This window comes from Daldinia childiae (assembly GCF_008694065.1).
Source record: "Daldinia childiae strain JS-1345 chromosome Unknown Scaffold1, whole genome shotgun sequence".
In the NCBI taxonomy this organism is placed as follows: Eukaryota; Fungi; Ascomycota; class Sordariomycetes; order Xylariales; family Hypoxylaceae; genus Daldinia; species Daldinia childiae.
The window spans coordinates 1,074,264-1,099,731 of NW_022984642.1; the positions used below are offsets into that span (position 1 = coordinate 1,074,264).

The window sequence follows — 25,468 nt, forward strand, 5'->3', positions numbered from 1 at the left end:
ACAGGTAAGGGGTGGCTACCTAGTGATTGTAAGAAAGTGTAAGTGGTGTCGTATTGCTAGTCGCTTCAACCTCTGAGGAGATATAGATTTGAAGTATAGGTAATTTGAGATCTAGGGGGCAGAGAGGTCACGCTGGGTAAGCTATTGTAGATGGGCGTAAAGGTAGGAATTGGAAATTTGTCCTCTTGGTAGACTGCTATGAGTTGGTTGTTGACTTATATACCCACCTAAACACCATCTTGGATTCCTCATTGTGTGAGGATAATCTATATCCGTATTTCACCAACTCCGAATCCTACACGGCTGGAAAGCCACAATATTGCTCATAACCACTTGCTATTATTTCTGACCGCACTAATAGGACCCTAAAAGAGCTAGTAGTTTCTACGATATAATTCGTCAGATGAAGTCTTGTCATACTTGTAGTTGCTGCTTGTCATCGTTCTCTAGAGTAGTGTTGATGTGCGGCTATAATCTCATTATCTAATGTAGGAGAGATCAATTACTCAATTTAGTCATCTAGGAAATGCTAGGTGCATAGAGATAATACTGTGTACTTACCTAGGTGACTTATGGTTCAGTCGCCGACCGTTTTTATCTATTGACCCAAATGGGAAATATTGCATACTTGGTGGCGTGGATAAGATGACCGTGGCCCATCAAAGGATAGGGTAACACGAGCTACTGAAATCTGTCTATATTCTCTTCCGCTCTAACTGATTGATACCTGGTATATTTACGTTGTTAAATATTTCATTCATGCTGTGTACCAACAACATGGGTCTTGGGGTCGTCAGGGTTCAAAGCTTGATGCGATGCTAAATGAAGACGAACCAACCAGACCGCTGCCACTTTATCTACGCTCGAGGACACAGCTGGATACCCTAGGATACCCGCAGTTAGCGGTCTTTATGTTAGAAATGTTTGCTTGACTTAGTGTTAAACTTGTATGTGAAACACGTGGGAACCCGGCTAGTAATAAGGCGTAGTCGAAAGCCGTTGTCGAATGAAGAATATACTCGGTCCCGATGTATATCGGCATTAAGGAGTGATTGCCTACCTGATAGAGCCGCGCGGTCACTCGCAAACTCATTGTCTTAATAAGCCTACCTAAACCATTAGGTCCGTATAGACTCTAAGTATATGTTATAAGTATACGTGGTAATGGTGACAGGGGTAAACTCGAACTAGCAGTGATCGCGGTCTAGGGAGACGTAATTGAGAAGTGATTCTACGGTTTTCAGGTACGAATAACGGTGTGTACTAGAAATGGACGAGATCTACCACCGCCGACCTGACACCGCCGAAAGGGCCTTTTCTGGAGATGGAATAAGTTAGATAGGTAGGTAGATAGATAGGTACTGGAACAACTGTCGAGACTTGTCTGAGCTCGTGCCATTTGCAATCATGAGCGAGCGAATGGGTGTAGTGTCGCAAGCCACAGACACGAGGATGCAAAGATGGAAATCAGAAATTCGATCTGTCGTAAATCCGACAACGCTATGCAGTTAAGATTCAAGCATGTAAGTTTACTCTACCACCCCGGGACAGTGCTAGGAAGATGTAAACCAACCTGCCAAAGACACGGCCCAGTCACAAAACATTATGAGCACTTTTTCATAATACCGGGTGGGCCGAGTGCCGTATTGTACTGTTAAGTATGGTATGCTGGAAAACCGTTCTCCTAATTAAACCCCTGATGAGGCTTGTTGGCACTCTTCTCGTTCATCAAATAAGATACTCAGCCGAGGGCCGAAGATCGGTCGGCTCAATAGGTGGTATCGGCATTGTTACCGTATCGTCAGTATTTACCACTCGTCCTCTTTGAGACATCTACTGAGACAAGTATGTGGCTTAAGCCCGATAGCGGTATTGAAGGACAAAACGGTAAGAAATTCAGGCCCACCTCTTCAAGGTCGATATTAAGATAGAAATTATGTTCATCTATGAATCTTATGAAGGTACCTCCTAATGTATAAACGTAACCTCGCTCTGCCTTATGTAAATCCCGAGGGGTTTTACGACCAGGGTCTTATCCGGGATTCCGCTTTACCTCTAACAGCAGAGCTATCGTACGTAGATCAATGGTGGAGCTTATAAGTACACTACGGCAAAGTGATCTCCGGGGTAAGCCTCGCATGCACGTAGGGCCGTAGTAGGGCAGGCTGACAGGGTCCCGAAAGGATCAGACAAGCCAAACTTAAGATGCTGACGGACTATTTACTAGCACAGCACGGGATCCTTCAAAAGATTGATTGTTTGATCACTTAGGAAACTAGGGGACTTGGACGAGAGAGTCTATGTAATAAGAGATTCTCAACATTGATCTAATAGGATGAATAATTGCGTGTCTTTAGACTCTACGAACTAAACCGTCTGAACCCGAGTCTTAGGTATTGCCTTCAACATGACCTGCTAGATTGAGAGTAGACTGGCGATAGCGCGCTTATTGGTATAATTAATCGCGACTAACCTAACCGCTTAACAGGGAGATAGGCGGTTTATACGTCGCGGATTGATATATACAGTCAACGATATCCATCATTTCTATCATGCGCTTTGACGACAACCGCATTCTTTGAGACATCCATCTTCAGGAACGAACCTGTTCCTGCTTTAAGCCGAGCAAGTTTCTTGCCCCTGCGTGGTGCCCCTGCGTAGGGGACCCCCTGTTCAAGGCTTGTAGGGCAACGCCGTTAGATAGCCACGGCACAGCTAGCCATCAGCAAGACTTTTGATTCAATGACACCACCTAGTGCTTGAAATCTCAAAAATACTCCTAGAACAGAGAGAACCACGATCATCGCTAGGAACGCAGAGTTAAGTAGTTAACTGAATCAGGAACAGGGAGCGCTAAGATCCCTTTAATGGACCGAATAGGAATACACATGATCGTTAAGCTTTACTTGAACTTCGAAGTGGTGGATTTTAACGCATATCTGAACACCCCCCTTCGCTGATACTAACGAAATCTAATGGTTTAATGTCGCGAATTACCAAGTTTTTCTTTCTTGGCTTGGCTAACTACCTGAGAGCGTTGAGTAATCTCACTAACCTAGGTTAGTAGACAGCTAGTAAAGTAGAGCCTCATTATCTCCGGGCGTTGTCGTTGACATCATCATCTTAAATAAACTCAGCAGTTATTATCGTTGCCGGTTAACGAGTTGGACAACACTTGCATCTACCCTACAACTTCATTTCCCTAAACGCATCCTCGACCTAGTCAATGTCTGGTGTCTATTGCTTAATGGTCGTTAGTCGACCAAAAAACGCCATGTCTCTGAATCAACTGATTGTCTTAACATGGAGAACCTTGGTGAAAAGCACAATGCGGGGCTGCATGACCCATTCCTGAATTTCCATTCCATCTTGTAAAAGACAATTCTACATGTAAGTGCTGGTGGTGGGTGGTGGGCTAGGAAAAAAAAAGGAAGAGCCTCAAAAGGAACTAACTATGGTATCTATTCGGCCTATCTAATTATCCAATCGTAGTCTATGTGCCACTTCGAGCCATGCCCGTGCGAGATTGATAAGTTCTGGGACTTTTATGACTTCAATGCTTAATCTAGATAGCGTCACTTGACCGCTTTGGGTGATTGCTACGCTGCTGGTTTTTATGTTTGTCGCCCATTGTGCTGCATTTATTTTTTCTAAAATTACTTCATAAGGGGAGCTAACCGAGGACTAAGATCCAAACAAATTGGCTAACAGGTCATGCGTGTTGGTTGCCATTTTTCTAGGATTCGATGTTACAAGCTTGACCCAAGGACTTGGGCCCTAATGTAAAAGGGTCGACTTGTCAACCCAACCGAGGGGGGGCGTTACAACAAATGCGAGCAATTACAAGCAATTACAAGCAATTATTAAGATGGGTCCATCTTCAGGTTAAGGTAGGTAGTGGCTTGAAGACAACGACGTACTATGTTGTCTATCCTTTCCCCATGTACTGGCGTTTTAGACAGACGCCTCTCTGCCACTACGCGTTTCCATTCCTGTCTTCCATAGTTTCCTGCCATACCCTGGCGGGGAGATGTCTAAGTATATTGGCCGAGCTATCCTAACTTAGTATTTGCTTTACAACCTAGTCTTCGTCTAAAGGGATACCTCTCTCTAATTGGAACACCACCTACCTTTGTCACTGCTATAACTATTTATCTATCCCCTCATTCCTTGACCACTCCCTAGAGCTTTTCATAGCTTTTTATCCATTACATTCGTCAACAAGTTTAAGTGTTGATATTATTTCTCGCCACTAAACGTAATCACTTTTGGATCACGACCTTTACTCACCAGCATTTTTCAGATAGCTATAACGATGGATATGCACCATATGGGTATGAAGGTGGGCTTTGGTGACGAGTTTCACCTTGAAGGCCAGGCCATCTCTTGCGGTTCGTCGACCGGTAGTTTCTCTTCAGCATCAACCTCGAGTTCTCTGCCCGAACCGTTCACCCCAACTTCAGGTCGATCAACTCCTGGAATTCGCTCTCTCTCGATGGACCATGATGCTGTTGCTTATCCAACTCCCACTGGATATGATTTAACTCCACCGTCATCTGCTTTTGGCGGCTATTTCCCACCAGGCGCCAAGGCAGATATGCATCGATATTTAGATTATAGCAATACCTCGCCAAGTCCTAGTCGAAAGTCCAGTATGCAGTCACAGTCTATAGACTTCGACTACGCTCCGAGTCTCTCTGCCTCGTACCCCTCGCTCTCAGTTCAAGAACATGGCCTTGAGCACCCCAGTTCTCAGTCTATGGGACATTACTCCTTTGGAGAATATGCGACACCACCGCAATTTCCTGTATCCACGAATGCTTATCACATGGACAATTCCGCATGCGATGCCTCGTCAATGTGGGCATGGACCGGACACAGTCCCGTATCATTTTTTGCAAGAGACCATCCTTCAGCGTCTCCTTCACCTTCTCAGCCTCTTTCTACGCGAGAACGAAACGCCTTGACACCCTCGTACCTCTCCGGCCATGGGAAAAGGAGAGTTAGCGTGGACAAGGTTCAGCAAAAGACTTCAGCACTACAAAAAGCGCAAGACCGACATGGAGTCAGAATAGAAAGAATCGCAGCCGCCACTTTTAAGTGTAATTATCCGAACTGCCCGAAGGGACCATTCAAGAGACAGGAACATCTGAAGAGACACAAGAACACGTAAGAAACTACCTAGTTATACCCATTCGCAAGCCAGGAATATATCTCTAACAAGCCAACTAGTAAACATGCCGACGACATCCAGGCTATCACAACGTATTGTCGGTTCTGTGACAAGCCATTCAACCGCAGGGATAACTACCGGCAACACCTCAGACTTCACACCCGCAGAAAAAGCCCAACTCGACGCACCGACTACTTCCCCGAGGCTCAGGCTCTACTAGATGAGGAGATAAGCAAGACCAAGCAGCGAAGCCAGCTAAAGAAAAAGACCGGAGTATTAAAAAATGAGGACTATTAGACTTGGAAAGTGATACCCACGAATATGCATTTAGTTACTACCTATATACAACACGGAATTCTTTGGCAACACGGCAGCAAATTGGTGAGCAGGCTTTCAGGTCAAATGTAAGGCTTATTGTTTGGCCCGGAAAAGGAGTACGGCGTCAACATGTGATATTTAATATTTCTTATATTGTTCTGCATCATCTGGGGCGTTGAGAGAAGATAGAGCTTCTGGGAAACCGTTCTCGGGGCTTGATATCAATGTTGTCTTTTTTTTTATATTCATTAAAATACGACACCACGGATTTACAGTATTTTCTCTACGCGTTACAACTTTGTACACTATTGGTTTTTGGCACATCCTAGGACAAGTTTCTGGAAAAAAGCTAGCATAGTATATCCATTTCATTTGGAGCTCGGGTTATTGTCTCTCTGCTCTCTTTCTCTCTCCCTCTCATCTTCCAACTTCAAAGCCATAGGTACTAGAAATCAAGTTTCTCACAGAAATATTTCCAGCAGACATGCTTGTACAAAATTGAACCTGTTACCCCGCAAAAGACTAATATATGACAAGTACACCAGTAAATATGTCTCACCTCGAAGAGTGTAGATGCGCGTATCTGATGAATATGGCCGAGACATCTAACGGCGATGCTCTAAATAAGCTCCGAATCGACAATAACTCCTCTATTAAATCAATAGGATTTAAGTACTCTTTCAAGATGCAGGATGCCTCACGTGTAAGTAATATCATCTAATTTCGAGTACACTAATATCACTAATATCTACCTCCTAATACATCTAATACTCTATTCTCATTGTTGTGTAAATATGCCCAGCATACTTGGTAGGACTTCCATGCCGGAGATCTAGGGAGGGTAAACACAGGCTCAATCTAAATCCATTATGTGAAGTGACTACATGCCTATGATGCGCATGAGAAAGCAGTCACGTAGTGATTGACCACCTATACGATTGGCCATAGGGGTATGGGGGAACACCAACTTTGCCACCACCAACTGCATGGTATGGGATATATTTAAAGTCGAGGGTAGTACCAAACCAGACCCTGCTGCCAGACACCGACCAACATGCGTCTGAATAAGTCCACTTCAGCGATCGCCAACTTATCGCATTCCCCAGATGAGGCGTCAAAAAGTGTCCATGCACATCACGTCACGTCAGTCGGGCATACTGGCATAAACGACTCAGATTATATTGAATCAATCAAAGTCTGAAGAAACAACTGCTCTTCAACAGTTCTATATAGAGGGAAATATGGCTGACACTGGCGTCTTCCCAAGTAAAACACCGGAAATGAGCTTCTCCGCGAGGAGGGTGAGCGGAACATGTCAGCCACGGGCCGATCTTGTGAGGATCACTCCGAGTCGAAAGCAGGGACCTATGTACCATTCTGAGATTACAGCCTCGCAGCAGAACGATACGCTAGGAGGACCACGGGACAACAAATGAAAGGGGTCCAAGCAATATGCGTACATAGCCGGCCATCTTGTTTTTTTTTTTTTTTTTTTTTTTTTTTACATGAGCCCCCCTTTAGATAGAACTGATATTGAAGTACTAACTAAGACCACGTTGCTCTGCAGTAGCTTACCCAGCTAGATGGATAATAATGAAGGTAATGTTTGGGTATCTACAGTGCAGCCAACCACATACCTGTACTTAGCTGTGCTTTGTCCTCGAGAGACGATTCTTAGATAAGTTGGAACGAGGCAGTGAGTGGATTAGAGCTTGACCCGTACCTCTGGTTCGGCCCCAGAATCAATAACTCCGTAGGGCTCTAATATTCTAAGATTATCAGATTCCCAGATACCATAGGTACAATGAAAGAATACGAAGATGTTGCCAACGGCTTCTGTTCAAAGACCCAACAGATAAAAAAAGATTAATCTCGTCACCGCCATAGATTACGTATAGACGCAGCTTCAAGCTAATTACGGACTTTGCTAAACTTATTTGATTGTTCTTTTTGCTTCGTCTTTCATACCTGGAGAATACAACCACTATATGTTTCTTCGTAGAATATCAGGCCTCCGGGCAACAATTTATCAAAGATCTAAACTCCGAGTACGTACGACCGTGGCTATGAAGGTACTGATATGGGGGTACGATGACTAGTGTACAACGTCGATGCTCCGCTGCCCAACAACGCCCCTCTCCTTTAGCAAACTTTTCCGTACGGAGATTAGTTCGGAACCGAAGATACGTTACCACCAGCTTGTTTAGAATTGCGGTCACTTTCTATTCATATCTATCACTCGGCCCATTTGTCAGTACTACTATTCGGATTGGAAGTATTCCGTTTCTCGTATTCCCAGATAATCTTGACCTTAGTTCCTCTCTTATTTGGCTATCATTAAAGGAATTTATGGTGGCTAACTACTGCAGTACAATCAAGAGAGCTACATAACACTTACTGTCCAATCATCCAATTAATTTGTATAGTTGACATGTACCTAAGGTAATCCATGCATTTTGACTACTACTACAACCAAAATGGGGACCCGACGACAACTTATCCCGGCCCAAGTGCCATTGCTAATGTACATACAGATAGACAACGAGGATAAAGACTGGAGTACGTGCGTATCACCATCCACTGCCGAATATCCCCGGACCCATATTGCTTTCTCTGAAACGTATCTGTACGTCGAGGATATACCTTAGATATAAGGTACCCCACGGGTTATAGCGCTAATGAGATAAATGTCGTTGCGCACATTATGCCCGATATCAGCGTTGGTATACCGCCAGGATATGCTACGATAAAGACTGTCTAAGTTGTTAACTGGGTCCGGGTGGAGTGGTAGGATGAGATATGGATATGGATACGGATGAAACTTCATTATCCTATTAGCACTGTATTATCATCCCAACAAGTGATAAACTGACAGTTTTCACATCATAGCGCTTGAAGGTACATAGAGATGCATTTTAACGTCTCCACATGATAGTTGTCGTACATAGGAGTCTTAGAAATGATACTGCTAGTAGAAAAGGAGCTGCAAGCAATGACCTTGATGAACCTGCCACCGGGTTGCAACGACAAGTACTATAAACTTCTTAGAGGTGTGAGCTTATGATATTGCTTCCATCTTGTCCAAATTAAAGCTAAAGCTTTAGGAAGCTGGGCTATACTACATTGGATATCCTCTCCTGAAACCAACAAACCGTTAGGTAGATAGAATAGAGTGTAGATACCTGAATCTTTAATATATTATCAGCAATAACATTAATTATGACTTGAGTCCTATTAGCTCTGACATGGTCACAAGGGTAGTAGCGTTAGAACCTACATAATAAAAGGCTATATTGCGTACCATAGTAAGACAAAACATACAACGCGTAGGGGGCATGCTTATTCAAGATCATCAAGTCACGACATGCCTTTGTCGCGAAGACGCAGTCTATACACTAGCTAATCCATTCCATTAAAATCCCAAGTCACATCCCGACGGGCCGAGACTCGGGATATGAATCAGAAGACAACTTGGCTCTAATGGCGAGGACATGCGCGTCATCCAAAACAATGACATAATCGACATCGCCGTACTAAAAACGCTTCCCCCAAGATGTCTCGGATTCTAGCACTGCGTTAGATGGTCCCAAGAATATGTGTCACATAAATTAGTTCCGAATTCTAGCCTATCAATCTAAAAAGCAATATTACGCTGACAGGGGAACAACGCCTCCGGCGGAAGTCTCTCCAGCACTTTATAGCCAATACGGAGATGGGCTGTAGCTCAACAGAACTTAGACTGATCACATGGGTACCTACAAATAAGCAGGTAAGTGGATAATTTGTTGTTACAGACTACATTAGATATAGTCAACTAGAATGAAAGACATGCCATACCACTTATCCCTAATGCTCCAGAAATCGTTCAGATGTACTCAACAATTAAGGAATTTCCCATGCTAATCTAATATTACGGCTTGGCTCAAGTGCATAAAACCTACTGCTCTTAAACTAGCCTAATTATCGAGGAAGCACAATAGTTTTAAGAGGTACATAAGTCCCTAATTTACAGAGGGTTCTACCATGTAACGATATAAATGAAGGTAGTTGTCTGATATTATTTTAATAAACAATCAATTTATGATTCGGGCGAAGTCTTAAAATATTAGTGGAAGGAAACTATAATGATTAAATTGTGGTTATCTATACTTCATGCATGAATTTGATTACCTTACAATTCTTGTTCGAATATATTCCGCGGAGAAAAGGTTGATGGACTGACTGAAAGTCTCAGATAAAGTGAGACACCAAGTATGTAACCTCACTGACGGTTCCACCTCAGTCGAAATGTCTTCTAGTAAGACAAAACTAACGGTACCTACATAAACTTAGCGAGTTCTCCTTTAAAGCCTATCGCTATCTAAACCATGACCAAGTCTGATATACTTAAGATATGTATCCATGCTGATGGAGGCGTTTAGCGAGTGTTTAGTATTCTCTTGTTAACATACTTCGATTGTTGTTTAGGAAGTTGAGGCTTACACCTATCAGTATCCACCGGGGATGGTAACCAGCACAATAAAGAGGAACTACGCTTCGAAAATAAATTATATTAAATAATTAAATTAATTACCTCTTAGTAACTTAGTCATAGCTGCTCCCAATGTTATAGACTACAGTGGCATCGTAGTCTAAATAATTATAATATTTGCGGCGTTGTTTTTAGCATACCGTAAAAGTCAAATGGCTAGTTGTTATAACAAGGTTATAGTTAGGTACCTCTTACCTTAAAATAAGGGAAAGGGAAGCCCTCTTAGCCACTTATGATTTTAAAGTGATTAGCATCATTACTTTCTTCACTTAACTATATGGAAAATTCGGACCCAAGTCTTCACAAATTGACAGTTCTATAGATATATCTCGTGTTACGATAGGATAGTAGAAATTGATAATATTTTAGGCTGAATGAATTGTTCATGAAACACGTGCGTAGTATTTTGTAAATCTCCCTATTCTAATCCTTTTTATGATTCTTAAGTCTCATATTATCCGTTCTTATCTGAATATCAACAAATGACTATAATTCGAAGTTGAAAGCTGATAAACTTAAAACTCATGGGGATACCTGCCGAAAAAGTTCATATTTCATGTTATCCGCCAATCAGAGCAAGCCACTCTTAATTCAATACTTCAATGGATCGACTAAGAGGTACCTATCATTACCCACTTAAGAGGGGCTTATCTTATCGGGATTATTTGCTTCACCTGTCGACTCATAGGAGGTACTTTTTAGACGAGGGGCAGAATGACTCTTCAACTGATCCATCAAGAATTAAAAATCAACCTCCTAAACTAACCACCGAATCTAAGCCTAGCATAGGTTCACAGTCGGATCATTGAAATTACTCTCGCGAGGATAAAGTAGTCGCAACCATGGCGGACCTAGCAGAGAGCACTGCTAAGCTGCAGCTGGACGAGGAGACGGGGGAGATGGTCTCTAAGGCAGAAATGAAGAAACGATTAAAGAAGCGCGAAAAGGCTAAGGCTAAGGAAGCTGCAAGGAGTGAGGTGAAGAGCGAGGAGAAAGCCAAGCCAACACCGAAGCCCAAAGCGACCACAGAAGAACCAGCAATCGATCCTAATAATATGTTTAAGACCGGATTTCTTGACGAGGTATTCAAGATCAGACCTATGAAACCTGTTTTCACCCGTTTCCCTCCCGAGCCGAACGGTTTCCTTCATATAGGACACGCAAAGGCCATCGCAGTGAACTTTGGTTTTGCTAGATACCACGGAGGCGAATGCTATCTTCGGTAAGCGAGCAAATATGTCAAAATTAAGGAATATCGCTCCATGAACTTACCTCGTTCGATCGATAGTTACGACGATACCAATCCAGAGGCCGAGGAGCAGGTTTACTTCGATGCTATTCTTGAGATGGTAGAATGGCTCGGTTTCAAGCCCTACAAGATTACCTACTCGTCAGACAACTTCCAGAAGCTTTACGACCTCGCCGAGAAGCTAATAGGACTCGAAAAAGCCTATGTCTGCCAGTGTAGCGATACCGAGATTAAACTTCAGCGCGGCGGCGAAAAGGGAACTGCTGGTCCGCGTTACCGTTGCAAGCATGCCGAGCAACCCGCCGAGGAGAATCTGAAGAAATTTAGGGATATGAGAGATGGAAAGTACAAGCCTCAGGAGGCCTTCCTCAGGATGAAGCAAGGTTCGTCTGCTAGTTACCAAGAATATTAGTCTTAGATCATGCTGACATCTCTCCAGAGTGAGATAATCATCAAGAACATAGTGGCGATACGTATAGTAGCTGACATACCACAGCATCACAGATGGCAACCCGCAAATGTGGGACCTAGCAGCTTACCGAGTCCTTGATGTAAGTTGAATCTTTCCAGCGGCTAGCGATTCAAGGGGGTTTTGGAATACTAAAGACCTCCAATCCACTACCTAATCTCATACAAACGACTGGTCATAATTACTGACTCTCGGCCTGAAGAAACCGCATTATCGCACCGGAGATACCTGGAAGATCTACCCAACTTACGACTTTACACACTGTCTGTGCGATTCATTTGAGGGTATCGTGAGTATCCGTACATGAATATCACCGGCCAACTTCAGTTACTTACATATTACCTAGACTCATTCTCTATGCACGACGGAATTTGGTACGTAATCTCGCACGCGACGAACGTTAAGGTCCTAGCTATCTGCTTGGTGCTTAACATACTAATTTACCAACTACTAACAATTATGAATCAAGTCCAAAGTCGAGTCAGCTACGAATGGCTAAATAAGACCCTTGGAGTATACGAACCGATGCAAAGGTGAGTTTTATTCAGGAGACCTTTTTGTTTAAGCATTTTCTGTCTCGGGAAACTTACTAACACACCTACAGAGAATACGGTAGACTCTCAATTTCTGGCACGATCCTTTCGAAGCGCAAAATCTTGAAACTCGTGGCAGAGAAGATTGTACGAGGGTGGAATGATCCTCGTCTTTATACGTTAATCGGCATCAAGCGAAGAGGTGTTCCACCTGGCGCTATCCTAGAATTCGTCAACGAGCTTGGCGTGACAACTGCAAACTCCGTTATTGAAATCAAGCGTTTCGACCAAGCTATCAGGAAGTACCTGGAACGAACGGTGCCGCGGTTGATGCTTATTTTGGATCCCATTCCTGTAGTCATCGAAGATGCCGACGATATCGACGGGAAGGGTCTTGCGTTTCCATTTAGTCCAAAAGATCCTAAGATGGGCTCCCACGATGTCACATTTAGCAAGACTATTTACATTGACCGCTCGGACTTCAGAGAGGACGCAGATCCATCATTCTTCCGCCTTGCTCCCGGAAAGGTGAGAAGTTATTCCAAATCTCCGCAGAAGTGTTTCAATGCTGACTCGAGACCTAGACTGTCGGACTTCTTCAAGTACCACATCCGATAAAGGCAGTGTCGTTCACCAAAGACGACGCAACAGGAAAAGTTACCGAAATTCGGGCAGTATTTGACAAGGAGACGAAGAAGCCAAAGGCGTATATCCAATGGGTTCCGACAGAAGCGGCTGGTACACGGAAAGCGGAAGTCAGAATTTACAACTCGCTGTTCAAGTCCGACAACCCCAATGAGGCATCAGGAGGATTCTTAAACGACATTAACCCGGATAGCGAGGTAATCTACCCGAACGCTTTAGTCGAGTCTGGATTCGATGAGGTTAGGAGGAGGGCGCCATGGCCTGAAGCAGCGGGTGAGAGCGAGCTTGGTAAAGGAGGACCTGAGAGCGTCCGTTTCCAAGCGATGCGCATCGCATACTTCGCGATGGACTCTGACTCGACCGACGACCATATCATTCTTAATAGAATCGTGGCATTAAAGGAGGACGCGGGAAAGAGTTGAAGTGTCCAATGATAACTGAACTCTTAATACCGGGGGATATTGGGGAGATGGATAGTGTCGTGCCTGGCTCACACTTAACTTACTTCCAATCCGTTACGCAGGCCCTGTTTCTACATTACCTAGGAGGTAGGCACTTCTTTTACTCGTCGATAGCGTAGACTAAAATAAATTTGTGCATTTGCTGCTCCCTAAGCAGCTCTGATATCTAAAATCTCTTCATTTGGAGCTAATAAATCTTATTTTCCTAAGATCTTCGACGTGATACTATATCTTAGATGATGAGTGTACCGGTTGCAGCATTAATATCTGCCAAGTTGGTGGTGTTGTGGCGGTGCAAGCTGGAGGATGAATGATCAATCTGTTGAATGGTAAAATATTCGCCACATTATAACTTGTCTGTTCTCAATTTTATAGTTACCTTGTATTATACTTTATTTAAGTTCATCTCTATAAATCCAAGCCCAAAGACTTTTCTTCTTTCGTTGGTATGTCTTATTTTTCCATGCTTGATTTCTTATCATGGAGACTCTTCCGTCATACGAACGCGCAACCACCGCTCCGGACTTGTTGGATCTAGTCGCATTATATATTCCGGTGAAAGATTGGCCTCGATGTTGCTTGGTAGACCGTCGATTTTATCGCCAGTTTGCGCCCCGTCTCTGGCAAGATCCTCTGGTGACTATAAGATGTCTTGGGCTACATCCGAATGATGGTGAGTCCATCTAGGGTTTTCCCTGGTTTCTTTCTCCGTCTTATCTCTTCGTATTTAATTATACCTACCTACCGATACATGACGACCAACTCCCGTCTTACATGTAGCTTATATGTATTATACTGATACCGATGATTTAGACTTGGCGTGGTATCGCCGTTTTATTAATAGACATATCAAAGCTGCTAGACTCGAAACTCGGTATTACGTTCGCTCCTTAGATTTTCGGAGCTTCGCATTACGTGCATCTGGACTCTATTCTTCGGAAGCCAGCGAACGAGCTATCTCGGAAAGTTTCAAGTATCTACCCCAGCTGTTTCCAGGTCTTATATGTCTCTTCGTGGATGGGCACCCCGAGCTTAATCCCGAGTCTTTAGCTACCGTTACTCGCACATCGTCACAGTCTTTACAGCTACTCGACCTAGCTCGCTGCCCTTATGAGCTTACACCTAAATTCTTTACCTCCGGCCTATTCGGGAGCTTGGTCTATTTGGACATGTCATTTACTCCAGGCTCCGTTAAGACGGCAGTCTTGTCGTCTCTAAACCCCGATACGCTTCCAGGACTCCGTGTGTTGAGGGTCGCGGGTAGAGAAATGGACAATCTGACAGCTAGCTTGCTATTTCGAACATTCCGTCGTCAGCTATGGAGTCTTGATCTAAGCAACAACAAGCTCGGGGATGGAATAATCGATGACCTTATAGAGCATTGCATCTCTCCTTCTACGTTTCATACGGAGGCACACTTTGATACCGAGGGTAGATTGATCTTACCAAAAGACATCGGTAGTCGAAAATATGGGCCTTTTGAATTCATTGAAGAGTCCGAGAGAAGTAAACATGAGCGGGACTTGGAAAGATATCTTTCAGATTCGCCTTTTTATTCTCGAAGAGCGGACCAGACAGAACTACAGGAATGGCAAGACATTCGCCCCGACGGCCTGGCACCGCTAAGACGCGATGATGTAAATACAGCTAAACGATTGCTGCTTAGCGAATCTTTATCCGCTACAGCGGGCAGCTTAGATTCCAGGGGCTCTGGCCTCACACATCTATATTTAAACAGGAATAAGTTCACAGTCTCTGGCATTGAGCGACTTATAAGAACATCTCGAGGACGACTCGAACATTTCGAATGTGACTCATGTCTTTACACACCAACCAACTTCCAAACGGGCCAAACCCTCAAAGGCATAAGAATTCTAGGTTTCCCAGGCTCCGCGCCCCTATTCCGACCGGTTATTTCCTCGGCAATCCGGTCTCTGAGAGTTCATCATTCTCTCGTAACTCAAGTCCCGTCAATTTCCATGGAAGGACTTTCATCTAAATCCGCAGCACGTCTAGCAGAAGGCCAGTTATTTAGAAATATTCGTCGCGCCTATCCTTTGGCCTTAGCTCCCGATACGAACCCTCGCATCACCTCTCTGACGCTCACCAATATCCCAGCGCGTTCCACAGGACCAGTAATTGAACAGCTGATTCGGTTTTTGGACCTCGCCTGTGTGCAACAAAAGGCTATTAAACATGCTGAGAGCTTATTCCACGGCCGTGGCTCGTCGGTTCTAAAGGGACTCCGACATATACGACTTGAGCTGGATCCCAACTTCTCAGACAGCAATAGCGTCATATCAACAAGTAGCGACGTAGACTTCGATAGGCTTCTCGATCCAGCCGAAGAAAGCTTTAGTCAAGAGAGTACGTCGAAATTCTTCGACGACGACGTGTCGTTTGGGATTACATCAAGAAGTGCATCGAAGAAAACACAAGTACAGCCAAGCAAAGTACCCGCCATTACAGAGGACTACCCGCAATGGACTTCAGGGCGATTAAAGTCACCCCCTTACTCGGACGTCAGCTCTGAGTACGTAACCTGCAATGTCGACGCGGTGGTCTCGTGGAGCGGGAACTTCTACTCGGTCTCTGTTTGGATCGGATCAGGATATATCGGCCCGCACGCCGCCGTCAACGAGTACATGTGGAACGTGCAAGATCCAAACCTCCGTACGAACATTGGGCCCGCGACTCCGAACCATGTTGTTGCTGGGGTGCCGCCGATGACTTATATCTTCTACGCGGCGTGGGAGGCCATGATAGTACCTAAGAGTAGCGCCATCCGAGAAGCAGCAAATAGTTCTACCGGATTTAGAGACGTAGCGGGGGCTATAAAAGAGTACCGTATCCGAACGAAGGGCACGGGAGAGCATTGGGATGGTAAGCTTGAATTGGTGCGGACGGGGTGACATGGCATGGCACGACACTCTTCTGTAACCAACACAACGCTGTTAGGGTTAATATATGTTTTACGCATTTTTATTTTAGTCGACTTTCCCTTGCTCTTACTATATCCTAGGTAGATACCCGCTTAGTCTCGAAATGCTTATAGCATACATAAAGTCCTCTGAACATGCAACTGTCTACACAAGATACCTTACTTATTTATCAAGCCAATTTTCCGGGTACAAATGGATGTCCGGCGCTTAGCCCACCATCGACAGCCCACGCTTGGCCGTTTACATAGCTAGACTCATCACTACCGAGGAAGAGAGCGACGCGGGCGATCTCGTCGGCGGTACCGCCCCGCTTCAACGGGTTCAACTGACCAATCTTCTTCTCAGTGCCACGAGCTCGCGCAGCTTCGAACGTCCGGCTCGTCATCCCCGTCTCGATCAATCCGGGACAGATAGCGTTGACGCGAATACCCGTGCCAGCTAATTGGTAGGCAATAGTCTGGGCTAGCGAGATCACTGCCGCCTTGGATGCTGCATATGGCGTTGTGCCCGCGTTAGACCGCAGTCCAGCTACTGATGCCGTGCCGATGATACTTCCCGATGGTGTCGGCTTCGAGGGCGAGGTCTTCTGCATGGCGGGCGCGGCATACTTGGCGGCGAGAAATACGCTGAAATTTCACTGATATAAGCACATGCTCATCTATGTATCATATGCACTTATATAGCCTATTCTTGGATATGGTAGAGAATTGACAAACCTAGCCACGTTGGTATCCAAGACGCGCATGAATTCGTCCTTGCTAACATCCGAGAACAGCGCATAGCGACCAACAACGCCCGCGTTCGCGAAGAATACGTCCAGCCTACCGTACGTCTTTAACGCGTGATCCACGACATCCTTAACAGCCGCCTCATCTGCGGCGTCAAACTTTCGCGTGTGGATGTCGACGCCAGGGTATAATGCCTCGATCTCGCGCTTGTGCGCCGCCAGGTACTTGTCGTCGAAGTCGCAGATATACACGGCTTTGGCGCCGTTCTCGGCGAACTGATGAGCGCTCGCGCGGCCAATTCCTAGCACCGAGTTTGTTCCCGTAATTATGACGACTTTTCCTTGAACACGAGGGCCTGCAGATTTGCCGGCGGGCTTCTTGATTGCTGGGAGAGCATCGGGGGAGGAGGACGAGGAGATGGAGATATGGTTTCCTAGGGCCTGGATCCTTTGTTTCGCAGTGTCGGACATGATTGTGGGTTAGTTAGGGACTAGCAGGGTAACAATCTAGCTTAGAACAAGAGAATAGAGAATAGAAGCAAATATTAGCATCCTCTTCTAGCATTGAGATGCTTTGCCCACTTCGCCATTCTTGTTCGAAGTTTTAGGAGCCGAGTTTGACGTATTTGTATTTCTTAAGCGCTAAGGAGCCGAGGTACTGCAACGTTGATTGCAGTAGCGCGTTATTACCCCTACTGTCCCTCTTTACCCCAGACGTGGGTTCTAGTTACCGTAAGTACACTGTATTTTAGCTGGGGCAACTAAATTAATAGGTTCCTTGGTACCAACTACCTTACCTGTACGGATGTCCCTTTCAAAAGTTTTTACCATAGGAAAGACACTCCTCCCCCCCCCCCCCCCCCCCCCCCGGTGCAAGCTTTGACTAACCTTGGCAACAATTGCTCACCTATTTAATATGGTATATATCTTATTTTACTTAACCATTTTAATAAAATTATATTTAGCTGTAAAACCTAGTAATAAACTTACGGGATAGTTAGTAGGAATGTATACATCTTTAAATCATCCGATAGGTAGTTGTTAACCAAGTATTAAACAGCTAGCGACAATCTTGATAGGGGTTCCCTATGGTAAAGACTTTTGAAAGTGACATCTGTACGTACCTTTTATATAAGAGATGGAAATATATTAACATTGGAACTTACTTCATGCTATGAGCAAGAGCGTTTATCAGACTATTAAAGTTGACTGAAATTGATTAAATATAGAAGGTACGAGTGTACTCGGGTATCTGTTTGCTTCTAGTCGTTACCTAGAGGCATATCTTCTCATTTCCCTCTAGGTTGAAGCAACATCCCGTCTTTCACTTAATCAAATTATTGACTTTTCAATAATGGGAATTTACATAAACCTAAATCGGTCAATATGACAATCCTACGATATTATCGAAAGTTCGTTCTGGCCACCGTGTGCCTAATCGCTATCTTAATCACCTCGACGCGCCTCACCAAGTGGTCGCTTCATAGTTCCGAGCTTGGAATATCATCATTTCCAATTGACTACAATCCCAACCGTACTAATTTTTCCAGTTCTGTTAGCACTACTAAGTCGGCCGACTTGACGACATCGCCTCTCGTGAAGCCTTACGAGCCATCATGCAAATATTTCCCCAACACGTCTGATATCCTTGTCGTTGTCAAGACCGGTGCCACAGAGTCGTATTCCAAGATCCCTACGCAACTCATCACCATATTGAGATGTCTTCCAGACTTCCTAATATTCTCCGACATGGAGCAGAATATCGCCGGGCATCATGTTCGTGACAGTTTAGACTCTGTACTCGATCAAGCCAAAGAGAGGAACTATGACTTTGACCTCTACCACAGGCAAAAAGCTTGTGCTGTCAACCAACAGAGTTGTAACTTAAACAGCGAACGAAACCTAAAGTTCGAGGGATGGAGGCTAGATAAATACAAGAATATCCATATTGCTGAAAAGACCTATCACTTACGCCCCAATTATGATTGGTACCTATTCATCGATGCCGATACGTATGTGGTCTGGCATAACCTCGTCCACTGGCTACGAAGGCTTGGAGATCCTTCGAAGAAGCACTATATTGGAAGCATAGCACTTTTGAACGACTTCGCCTTCGCACACGGTGGTAGTGGATATATACTATCACGAGCAACGACGGTGGATCTTGCCAGAAACCACCCCGGCATCGCTAATCAATACGATACGAAGGCCAGAATGTCTTGCTGTGGCGATTACGTGTTGAGTCTTGCCTTGAACGAAACACTCGACATTGGAGTCAAACAAGCTGTAAGAACTTCCAAGCCGTCTTAATATCTACTTTAACAACCCGCAAAAGGTTACCTAACGCAATCGTAGTGGCCGACAATAAACGGCGAGAAGCCGTATACCATCCCTTACGGACCCCGCGAATGGTGCCACCCTATTGTAACTATGCACCATATGGACTCGGAAGAGATCTCCTCGTTTTAGGATTTCGAGCAGCGATTCTACCAGTCCCGAGGCGTGCCTCATCCTATCATCCGGTTCAAGGACATCTACCACGAGTTCGTCGCGCCAAAGCTCATAACCAAGCGCGACGACTGGGATAACTTGAGCGAGGATGTCCTATACCTAGACCCGGAGCAAAGCGGGCGCTATCCGAAGTGGCAGAGGGATAGTGCTAAAAAGCCGCACCAGCAGATCCATGTGGCGGCCGTCGAGCTAAATGCGCACAAGTCATTTGAACACTGCCGTAGGCTATGCGACAGCAACCGTGACTGCTTCCAGTTCTCGTACCGCGCGGGAGCCTGCGCATACAACAAATCCTTCCGACTTGGTAAGCCAGCCCCAAAGGTGGACAACGAGGAAGAGAAGTGGATTAGCGGCTGGAAGATCGAACGGATTCGCGCTTGGGTGGAGAGACAGGGTCAATGCAAAGAGCCCGTCTGGCCTAAGATATGATATGTGGGCATATGCGAATGGGTATGTATAATTGGGGATGCGAAGCATGAGTTCTTTTGATAATGGAGATGATTAGTGGATATTGTTAGTTCTTTAAAGGGGAATTAATGGCTCAATTCTATGTGAGCCTAAGGAGTACTGCAAGTTGTGAGGACCATATGCATCAACGGTGCTACCCGAGTCATCATATTGTAGGATCGAAGTTTGCTTGTCTCGAGAACTAGATATTCTTTATCTACATCTGTAGTAATAATTGTATTCTTCATCAAGTCATCACGGTACCTTACAATGTCTTGTATTACACATCGGATCATGTCCCCCTTTCATTGCTCTCTTACGCATTTCCCCCTTTTATACCCTCATATACTTCACCCGGTGTACATAAAATCCGAGCATAACCATACCACATATCCTACACCAGAGCTTAACTAAACCATCGAGTTTCCTTGGTGGTCCAGCTCGTCCCGGACGCGCGCTCCACTAATACCCTTCTCGCCGGGCACGTTGGTGCTACCACCCTCGATGCCGACGTCGGTGACACCCGAGTCTGAGGCCACGGGGGCTTCACCAGGGACATGTCCCTCTTTATGTGCGGGTGCGTTGGGCGCGCCCAAACCTTGAGCTATTGGTTATAGGTATCTATTAGCTTTCCCGTCAACTCCTAACTAGGGAGAATGTAGAGAGAGAATACGAGGGTAGCTTAGCGACGTTATTTCGGCATCGGATACGATAAAGGACGGACTTCATAGTCATTCGATCAAACGAACTGGAACATACCCTGAGCTTGCTTTTTCTTGAAGGTCTCGCTCGCAGCGTTGTTCTGGCCAGGAGTCTTGGATGGTGCCATTTTCTCTTCTCTTAGTATTTGTATTTGTAGGGACTTGTATAAACACGCCTTCTACTTATCCCTTGAATGATATATAAGGATTATTTTATTTAATACTTTTGTGATAGTGCTAACTTTGCAACTAGGATACAATGATATTATATTGAAAAAAGAAAGTATAGGATCGTCTGTAATCTATGGCCGTCTAATAACTAAAGTCTGCCCCCCCCCCCCCCCTACGACTGCGCCATTACGTCAAAGCCAGCGGGTTATCAACCGTTCGTTGATGTCATCTAGTCAGGGGTAATCGATGCAAAACGGTGGATCATTCCCTATGCGGCTGAGGAGTATCTTCTACCCCTTGCCTCGAACTGCCGCCCTCTCGGGCTGCTAACGTTCACATGTCCGAGACAGCCCGAGATAAGATGGGTATCTGCGGTGTGAAATCATATAATATGGAATTAAAATCAGTAGCTCGTATATACGAGGACTATATTTCATTATAAAAAATATTTCATAGTTTTTATACAACTACATATCTCATAGATCGTCATGATATACAAATTACCTCGTGGAGTTATTCATAAGAGCTTGTAAGATTACTTATTTTTTGCGTTCGAGACCGATTGATGTTCTTATGTTATAACACCCCACCTCGTTCTCATATACCCTTTACCTTTCCCCAGGATATCCCATTTGATCATCTCGTACTCCCGGTCATGGCTATGTGTACACCTAACAGGTATCCGACGACCTAATCCGCTCCATCCGACCGAACACAATTTCATAACCTCTCCTCGCTCAGAAGCATCCTTTCCTTCTACGTTATATATGTACCCTCAACCTGCGAGCTCGGGTCCACCAGAGGATGAAAGCAACTGAGAAATGAATACCCATGATGGGAATGAAAACGATCTAGGTAATGAATAAAATAGGAAAGGGACCGTGGTATCTAAAAGTTCGCTTTTGCTTCCCGAAATAAACAACGGGCCCGATCCCACATGTCCTGTTACGATATCTTCCAAAAGGCTTATGAAGATGACGTATAATAATAGAACACGAAAAAGTTCAAGGAATTATGTGGACGAGTAGATAGGTAATAGATAGGGAGAGAATGAATGGGGTTAGACATGCATCAGGTATATAAATGTAAGCTCTCCGCATCCAACCTAACCCCGAACTCTATCACTTCTGCCTCGTCCTCTTAACGTATAGTACCTACAGCGTCAGATTGCTGCATGTAGTCACAATTATAAACGTCATGGCATCGTTGAGTCCCCCGGAAATAGCCATGTGCTATCACCCGGGAAGTAGTCACCGAACCAGCTTAACATCTCGGTGCTCTCGAAACTTGTGAGATGCTGCCCGATATCCGTCTCATTGTCGTAGGTTAGTAGGTGTAGGTTCGATGCCCCGCCAGGCCCTAGGTACGAGTACCCGCTGGATGCGAGCCCACTACCGCTCTGCGCAAAGTTGGACGGCCCGCCCTCCGATGCGTTCGACGACTGCCCTCCGATGTTCTGGCTCGGTGTGCTACTAGCCGGCGAATCGTTAGTAGGGTAGCTGCTAGTTCCCGATTGATCATAACTCGTTGACTGCTGCGACGATGGCGTATACAACGTCGGCGGGATGCTCATGGAGACCTTGTTAGGGTCGTCTTGACCAGATAGGCTCTCGTATCTTAGATATGAGGACTTGTTTTGAGTCGATGCACCACCTGAAACCCGGCGAGGGTGGCTAATCGAGTGTCGCAATGCTGACGTGTTCGGCTGGGGATAAGCGGGGTGGTAAATAGACGTGGTAGTCTCGGGGAGGCTCTGGCGTATAGGGTCGTAAATCATATTTCCAGGTGGTGTAGGTGCAGAGGTTGGCGCAGCGGATGTGGGAGCAGTCGTCGAGATGACTTGAGAGGGCACGATGCCACTGGGATTGACCGGGTTCTGGAATAAAAGCGTCAAGCTCGAGTTAGGAGAGTTCGTCGTACCCGTCAATGACCATGCGAGCGGAGGTCCGTTATCGGGAATTGGCGACGCGGGATAGTCTATTTGCTTTGCAAACCTACTGATAACGCAGGACTGGCGGTACCGCCTGGCACTCTCGTATTCTTCGATTGTGTAAGTCTCGCAATCCCATTGGCCGTCCAACTTCTGGTCTAGGGCTGTGAGGATATATCGGACACCTCCCCAGTACGTGTGCATCTGCTTCAAGGCTTTGTAGCACGCTTGGTAGTTCTGGTTCGCAGCGGAAGCTAAGAGCAGATGTCTGGAAGCTGGACCCGAGTCGATCACAGCTGAGCCGCTCTTATTTGTCTGACCTCTGGATTCGGGGGGCGGAGTTGTATCTCTCGAGCCGGGCTGCGACAAACTAGCTCTCGACTCCCTAAGAAACGCGCATGCTGCAATATAGATAGGTTGAGAAGTAAAGGGGTTACCGATGAAGCACTTCGGATCCACTAATTCGGCAAAGGCAAGAATGTCGGCGATCGTCTTCGCACTGGACATAGACAGTTCTCGACTATGCGTCTTTAACTGGTGCGCCCGGTTGATAGTACCCTCCTTCGTTAGCAATGTTGGCTGATGTAGGACTATGATCAACGCGTGGAACCAGAAATGCAGGAGAATGAAAGTTGTGCCTTGACCATTCTTTACGTGAGCTTGAAAATTGTTAGCATCAAACCGGAGCCGAGGGTCCGTCCTCTGATGAAGTCTTGTGAGTTCGATTTCCATTTGGGCAAGCTTGTTCATCTTTTCTTGCGTGAGGTCTTGAGCATGCGTAATATTATTGAGCACATCGGAGACACGGCCGTAAAGATTAATAATCTGCAGCAGCGACGCATTCGGATCAGGCCAACCGGAGATGGGATCAACAGAAGACCTTGGAAGCTGCAAATCGAAATCGTTGTCTCGAAGGGAAACTGGTCGACCGGTGCCGGAGGAGATGGCACGGTCGAGGAAGAAGACGGCCCAAAATGTGTCGATACGCTCCTGTTCAACTTCTTTTTGTTCTTCTGGACTAAGGACAGTGCCGTCTGCGCCTTGCTGGGTCTGTTGGGAATAATCGTCGCTCGACTTCCTATTATAACCCCGCGCGTACCAAGCATCTTTTTCACCCTGGTATCGCACGCCATCTTCCTTACATAGACCTAAGTCGATCGCCATACGAATTGCTATTCCCAAATACATCCATAGGGCACTATCCTGGTCAGCACCGAAACCGTCATAGGCCATCAATAGGCACGCTTGGACAGCAGCGACTGTCGGGCATGGGAAGGTATCGACGGTAGCCGCCTTGGCTCGCTGAGCATAGATGTAGCCGTACTCTGATTTAACCAGCTTCCCTTCATTCCATTTCCGGAACAGTGGGTGATCAGAAAAACGTGCTGCAAGAGCACATACCGCATCTACTAATATCGGTTCTACTCGCTTCTCTTGAACTAATCTGGGGAACTTATCGCGCCGCAGAAATGGGTAATTACTACCTAGGTGAAGGAAGAATGTCTCGACGAGGTGGAGGATCAGAGGAGGTACATCGTTTGTGTCGTTAGGATCATAGACAGGCATATCGTCTAAGTGAGTAAGTTCAATGTCTGGTTGCATGGAATTCATGATACCGGAGAACGTCGAACTTGCACCGCTAGGCGAAGTAGCGGATATGGAGCTTCTCCTTCGATCCCTTACTTTGACTACCATCTGCTTAAAGCCCGGTACTATAGCGGTAGGGCCAAAATAGCGAAAGTAAGGCACTCGGTGGCTTTCATTGTGGAACTGAACTGGCGAATGGCCAGCCTCGCTAAAGCCACCTTCGGTCGAGAAGGAAGGATTTCGCGGATTCGGCGGTCGACCCATGGGTTCGGGACGCGGTGTCGGTTGCGAACTTGGCTCTTCCCAGTCAATGTTTTCCGATTTCATTTGCATATCAGGGTTTGTGGAATCCTGAACAGGTTCAGATGCGCGGCGAGAAGATTTAGGAGAACCATCGGGTATATCGAACTGCTTAATTCCGCTTCGGTTGTTTTTCCACTGTTTGCGATCGAGTTCCAAGTCTTCGTCGGCATATTCGTCTTCATCGGGACCACCATCTTTCTTGCCGCTCTTCTCGATGCCATCCGAATACCCTAGGCAGTCGTGTCCATTCTTGGTGCATGTCGAACAGGTAGGATGTTCGCCGGCGCACCTCGTTTTTCGCCTACGGCAAGTGAGGCATCTGCCATCAAGAAACGGGTGTCAGCTGAGACGTTCGCGATGTCGCAACCCCTGAAGTCGGGACTGAATTGGCGGCGGGCCTGCGGGATTCCTGTGAGGATCATGACGAAGAACATAAGAAAAGGAACCAAAAGAAAAGAGTCGTCAATTACCCCGGGCGTAATCTACGGTTCAGTCCCTCCTCCCAGATCGGACAAAGGAATTCAACGATACTTACGCAGCGTTTATCCTTCTCCTCTTGGTTGGTGGTTGGCCCTGGTTATTGACGAAGCGAATCTGCTTGGGTGCCGGCAGCGGATCGGGTCCGTTGCTGTTGAGGAGGGTCACCATGACGGCGGTGGTAGTCGGGGAGCCGGAACAGGTATAACGGTAATAACGATAAGTAATAAATAATTATAATAGTTAATTATAAAAAAGATAAGAGTAAGAATAGTAATCGTAAACCTTATGAG

The 25,468-nt window shown here is 45.6% G+C and overlaps 5 protein-coding genes across 5 annotated transcripts; 3 read left to right on the plus strand and 2 right to left on the minus strand.

The window, feature by feature from the left end:
* Window positions 1-10,864: 10,864 nt before the first annotated feature.
* On the plus strand, window positions 10,865-13,340 carry GL218_00266 (putative glutamine-tRNA ligase; the record flags this gene model as incomplete). The annotated part of the gene is made up of 5 exons (XM_033576678.1): window positions 10,865-11,244; window positions 11,311-11,654; window positions 12,210-12,273; window positions 12,345-12,801; window positions 12,858-13,340. 5 exons carry the CDS (start codon window positions 10,865-10,867, stop codon window positions 13,338-13,340), a joined length of 1,728 nt encoding a protein of 575 aa, XP_033441765.1.
* Window positions 13,341-13,859: 519 nt separating this feature from the next.
* GL218_00267 (uncharacterized protein) lies at window positions 13,860-16,291 on the plus strand (the record flags this gene model as incomplete). Its single annotated transcript, XM_033576679.1, has 2 exons — window positions 13,860-14,052; window positions 14,193-16,291. 2 exons carry the CDS (start codon window positions 13,860-13,862, stop codon window positions 16,289-16,291), a joined length of 2,292 nt encoding a protein of 763 aa, XP_033441766.1.
* A 199-nt stretch (window positions 16,292-16,490) lies between these two features.
* Window positions 16,491-17,519, minus strand: GL218_00268 (3-oxoacyl-[acyl-carrier-protein] reductase FabG; the record flags this gene model as incomplete). The annotated part of the gene is made up of 2 exons (XM_033576680.1): window positions 16,491-16,947; window positions 17,038-17,519. The coding sequence occupies 2 exons, from the start codon at window positions 17,517-17,519 to the stop codon at window positions 16,491-16,493; spliced, it is 939 nt and encodes a 312-aa protein (XP_033441403.1).
* A 915-nt stretch (window positions 17,520-18,434) lies between these two features.
* GL218_00269 (putative glycosyltransferase family 31 protein) lies at window positions 18,435-19,988 on the plus strand (the record flags this gene model as incomplete). Its single annotated transcript, XM_033576681.1, has 3 exons — window positions 18,435-19,334; window positions 19,404-19,472; window positions 19,518-19,988. The coding sequence occupies 3 exons, from the start codon at window positions 18,435-18,437 to the stop codon at window positions 19,986-19,988; spliced, it is 1,440 nt and encodes a 479-aa protein (XP_033441404.1).
* Window positions 19,989-22,073: 2,085 nt separating this feature from the next.
* On the minus strand, window positions 22,074-25,346 carry GL218_00270 (uncharacterized protein; the record flags this gene model as incomplete). Its single annotated transcript, XM_033576682.1, has 2 exons — window positions 22,074-25,017; window positions 25,234-25,346. 2 exons carry the CDS (start codon window positions 25,344-25,346, stop codon window positions 22,074-22,076), a joined length of 3,057 nt encoding a protein of 1,018 aa, XP_033441674.1.
* Between the last annotated feature and the right edge of the window lie 122 nt (window positions 25,347-25,468).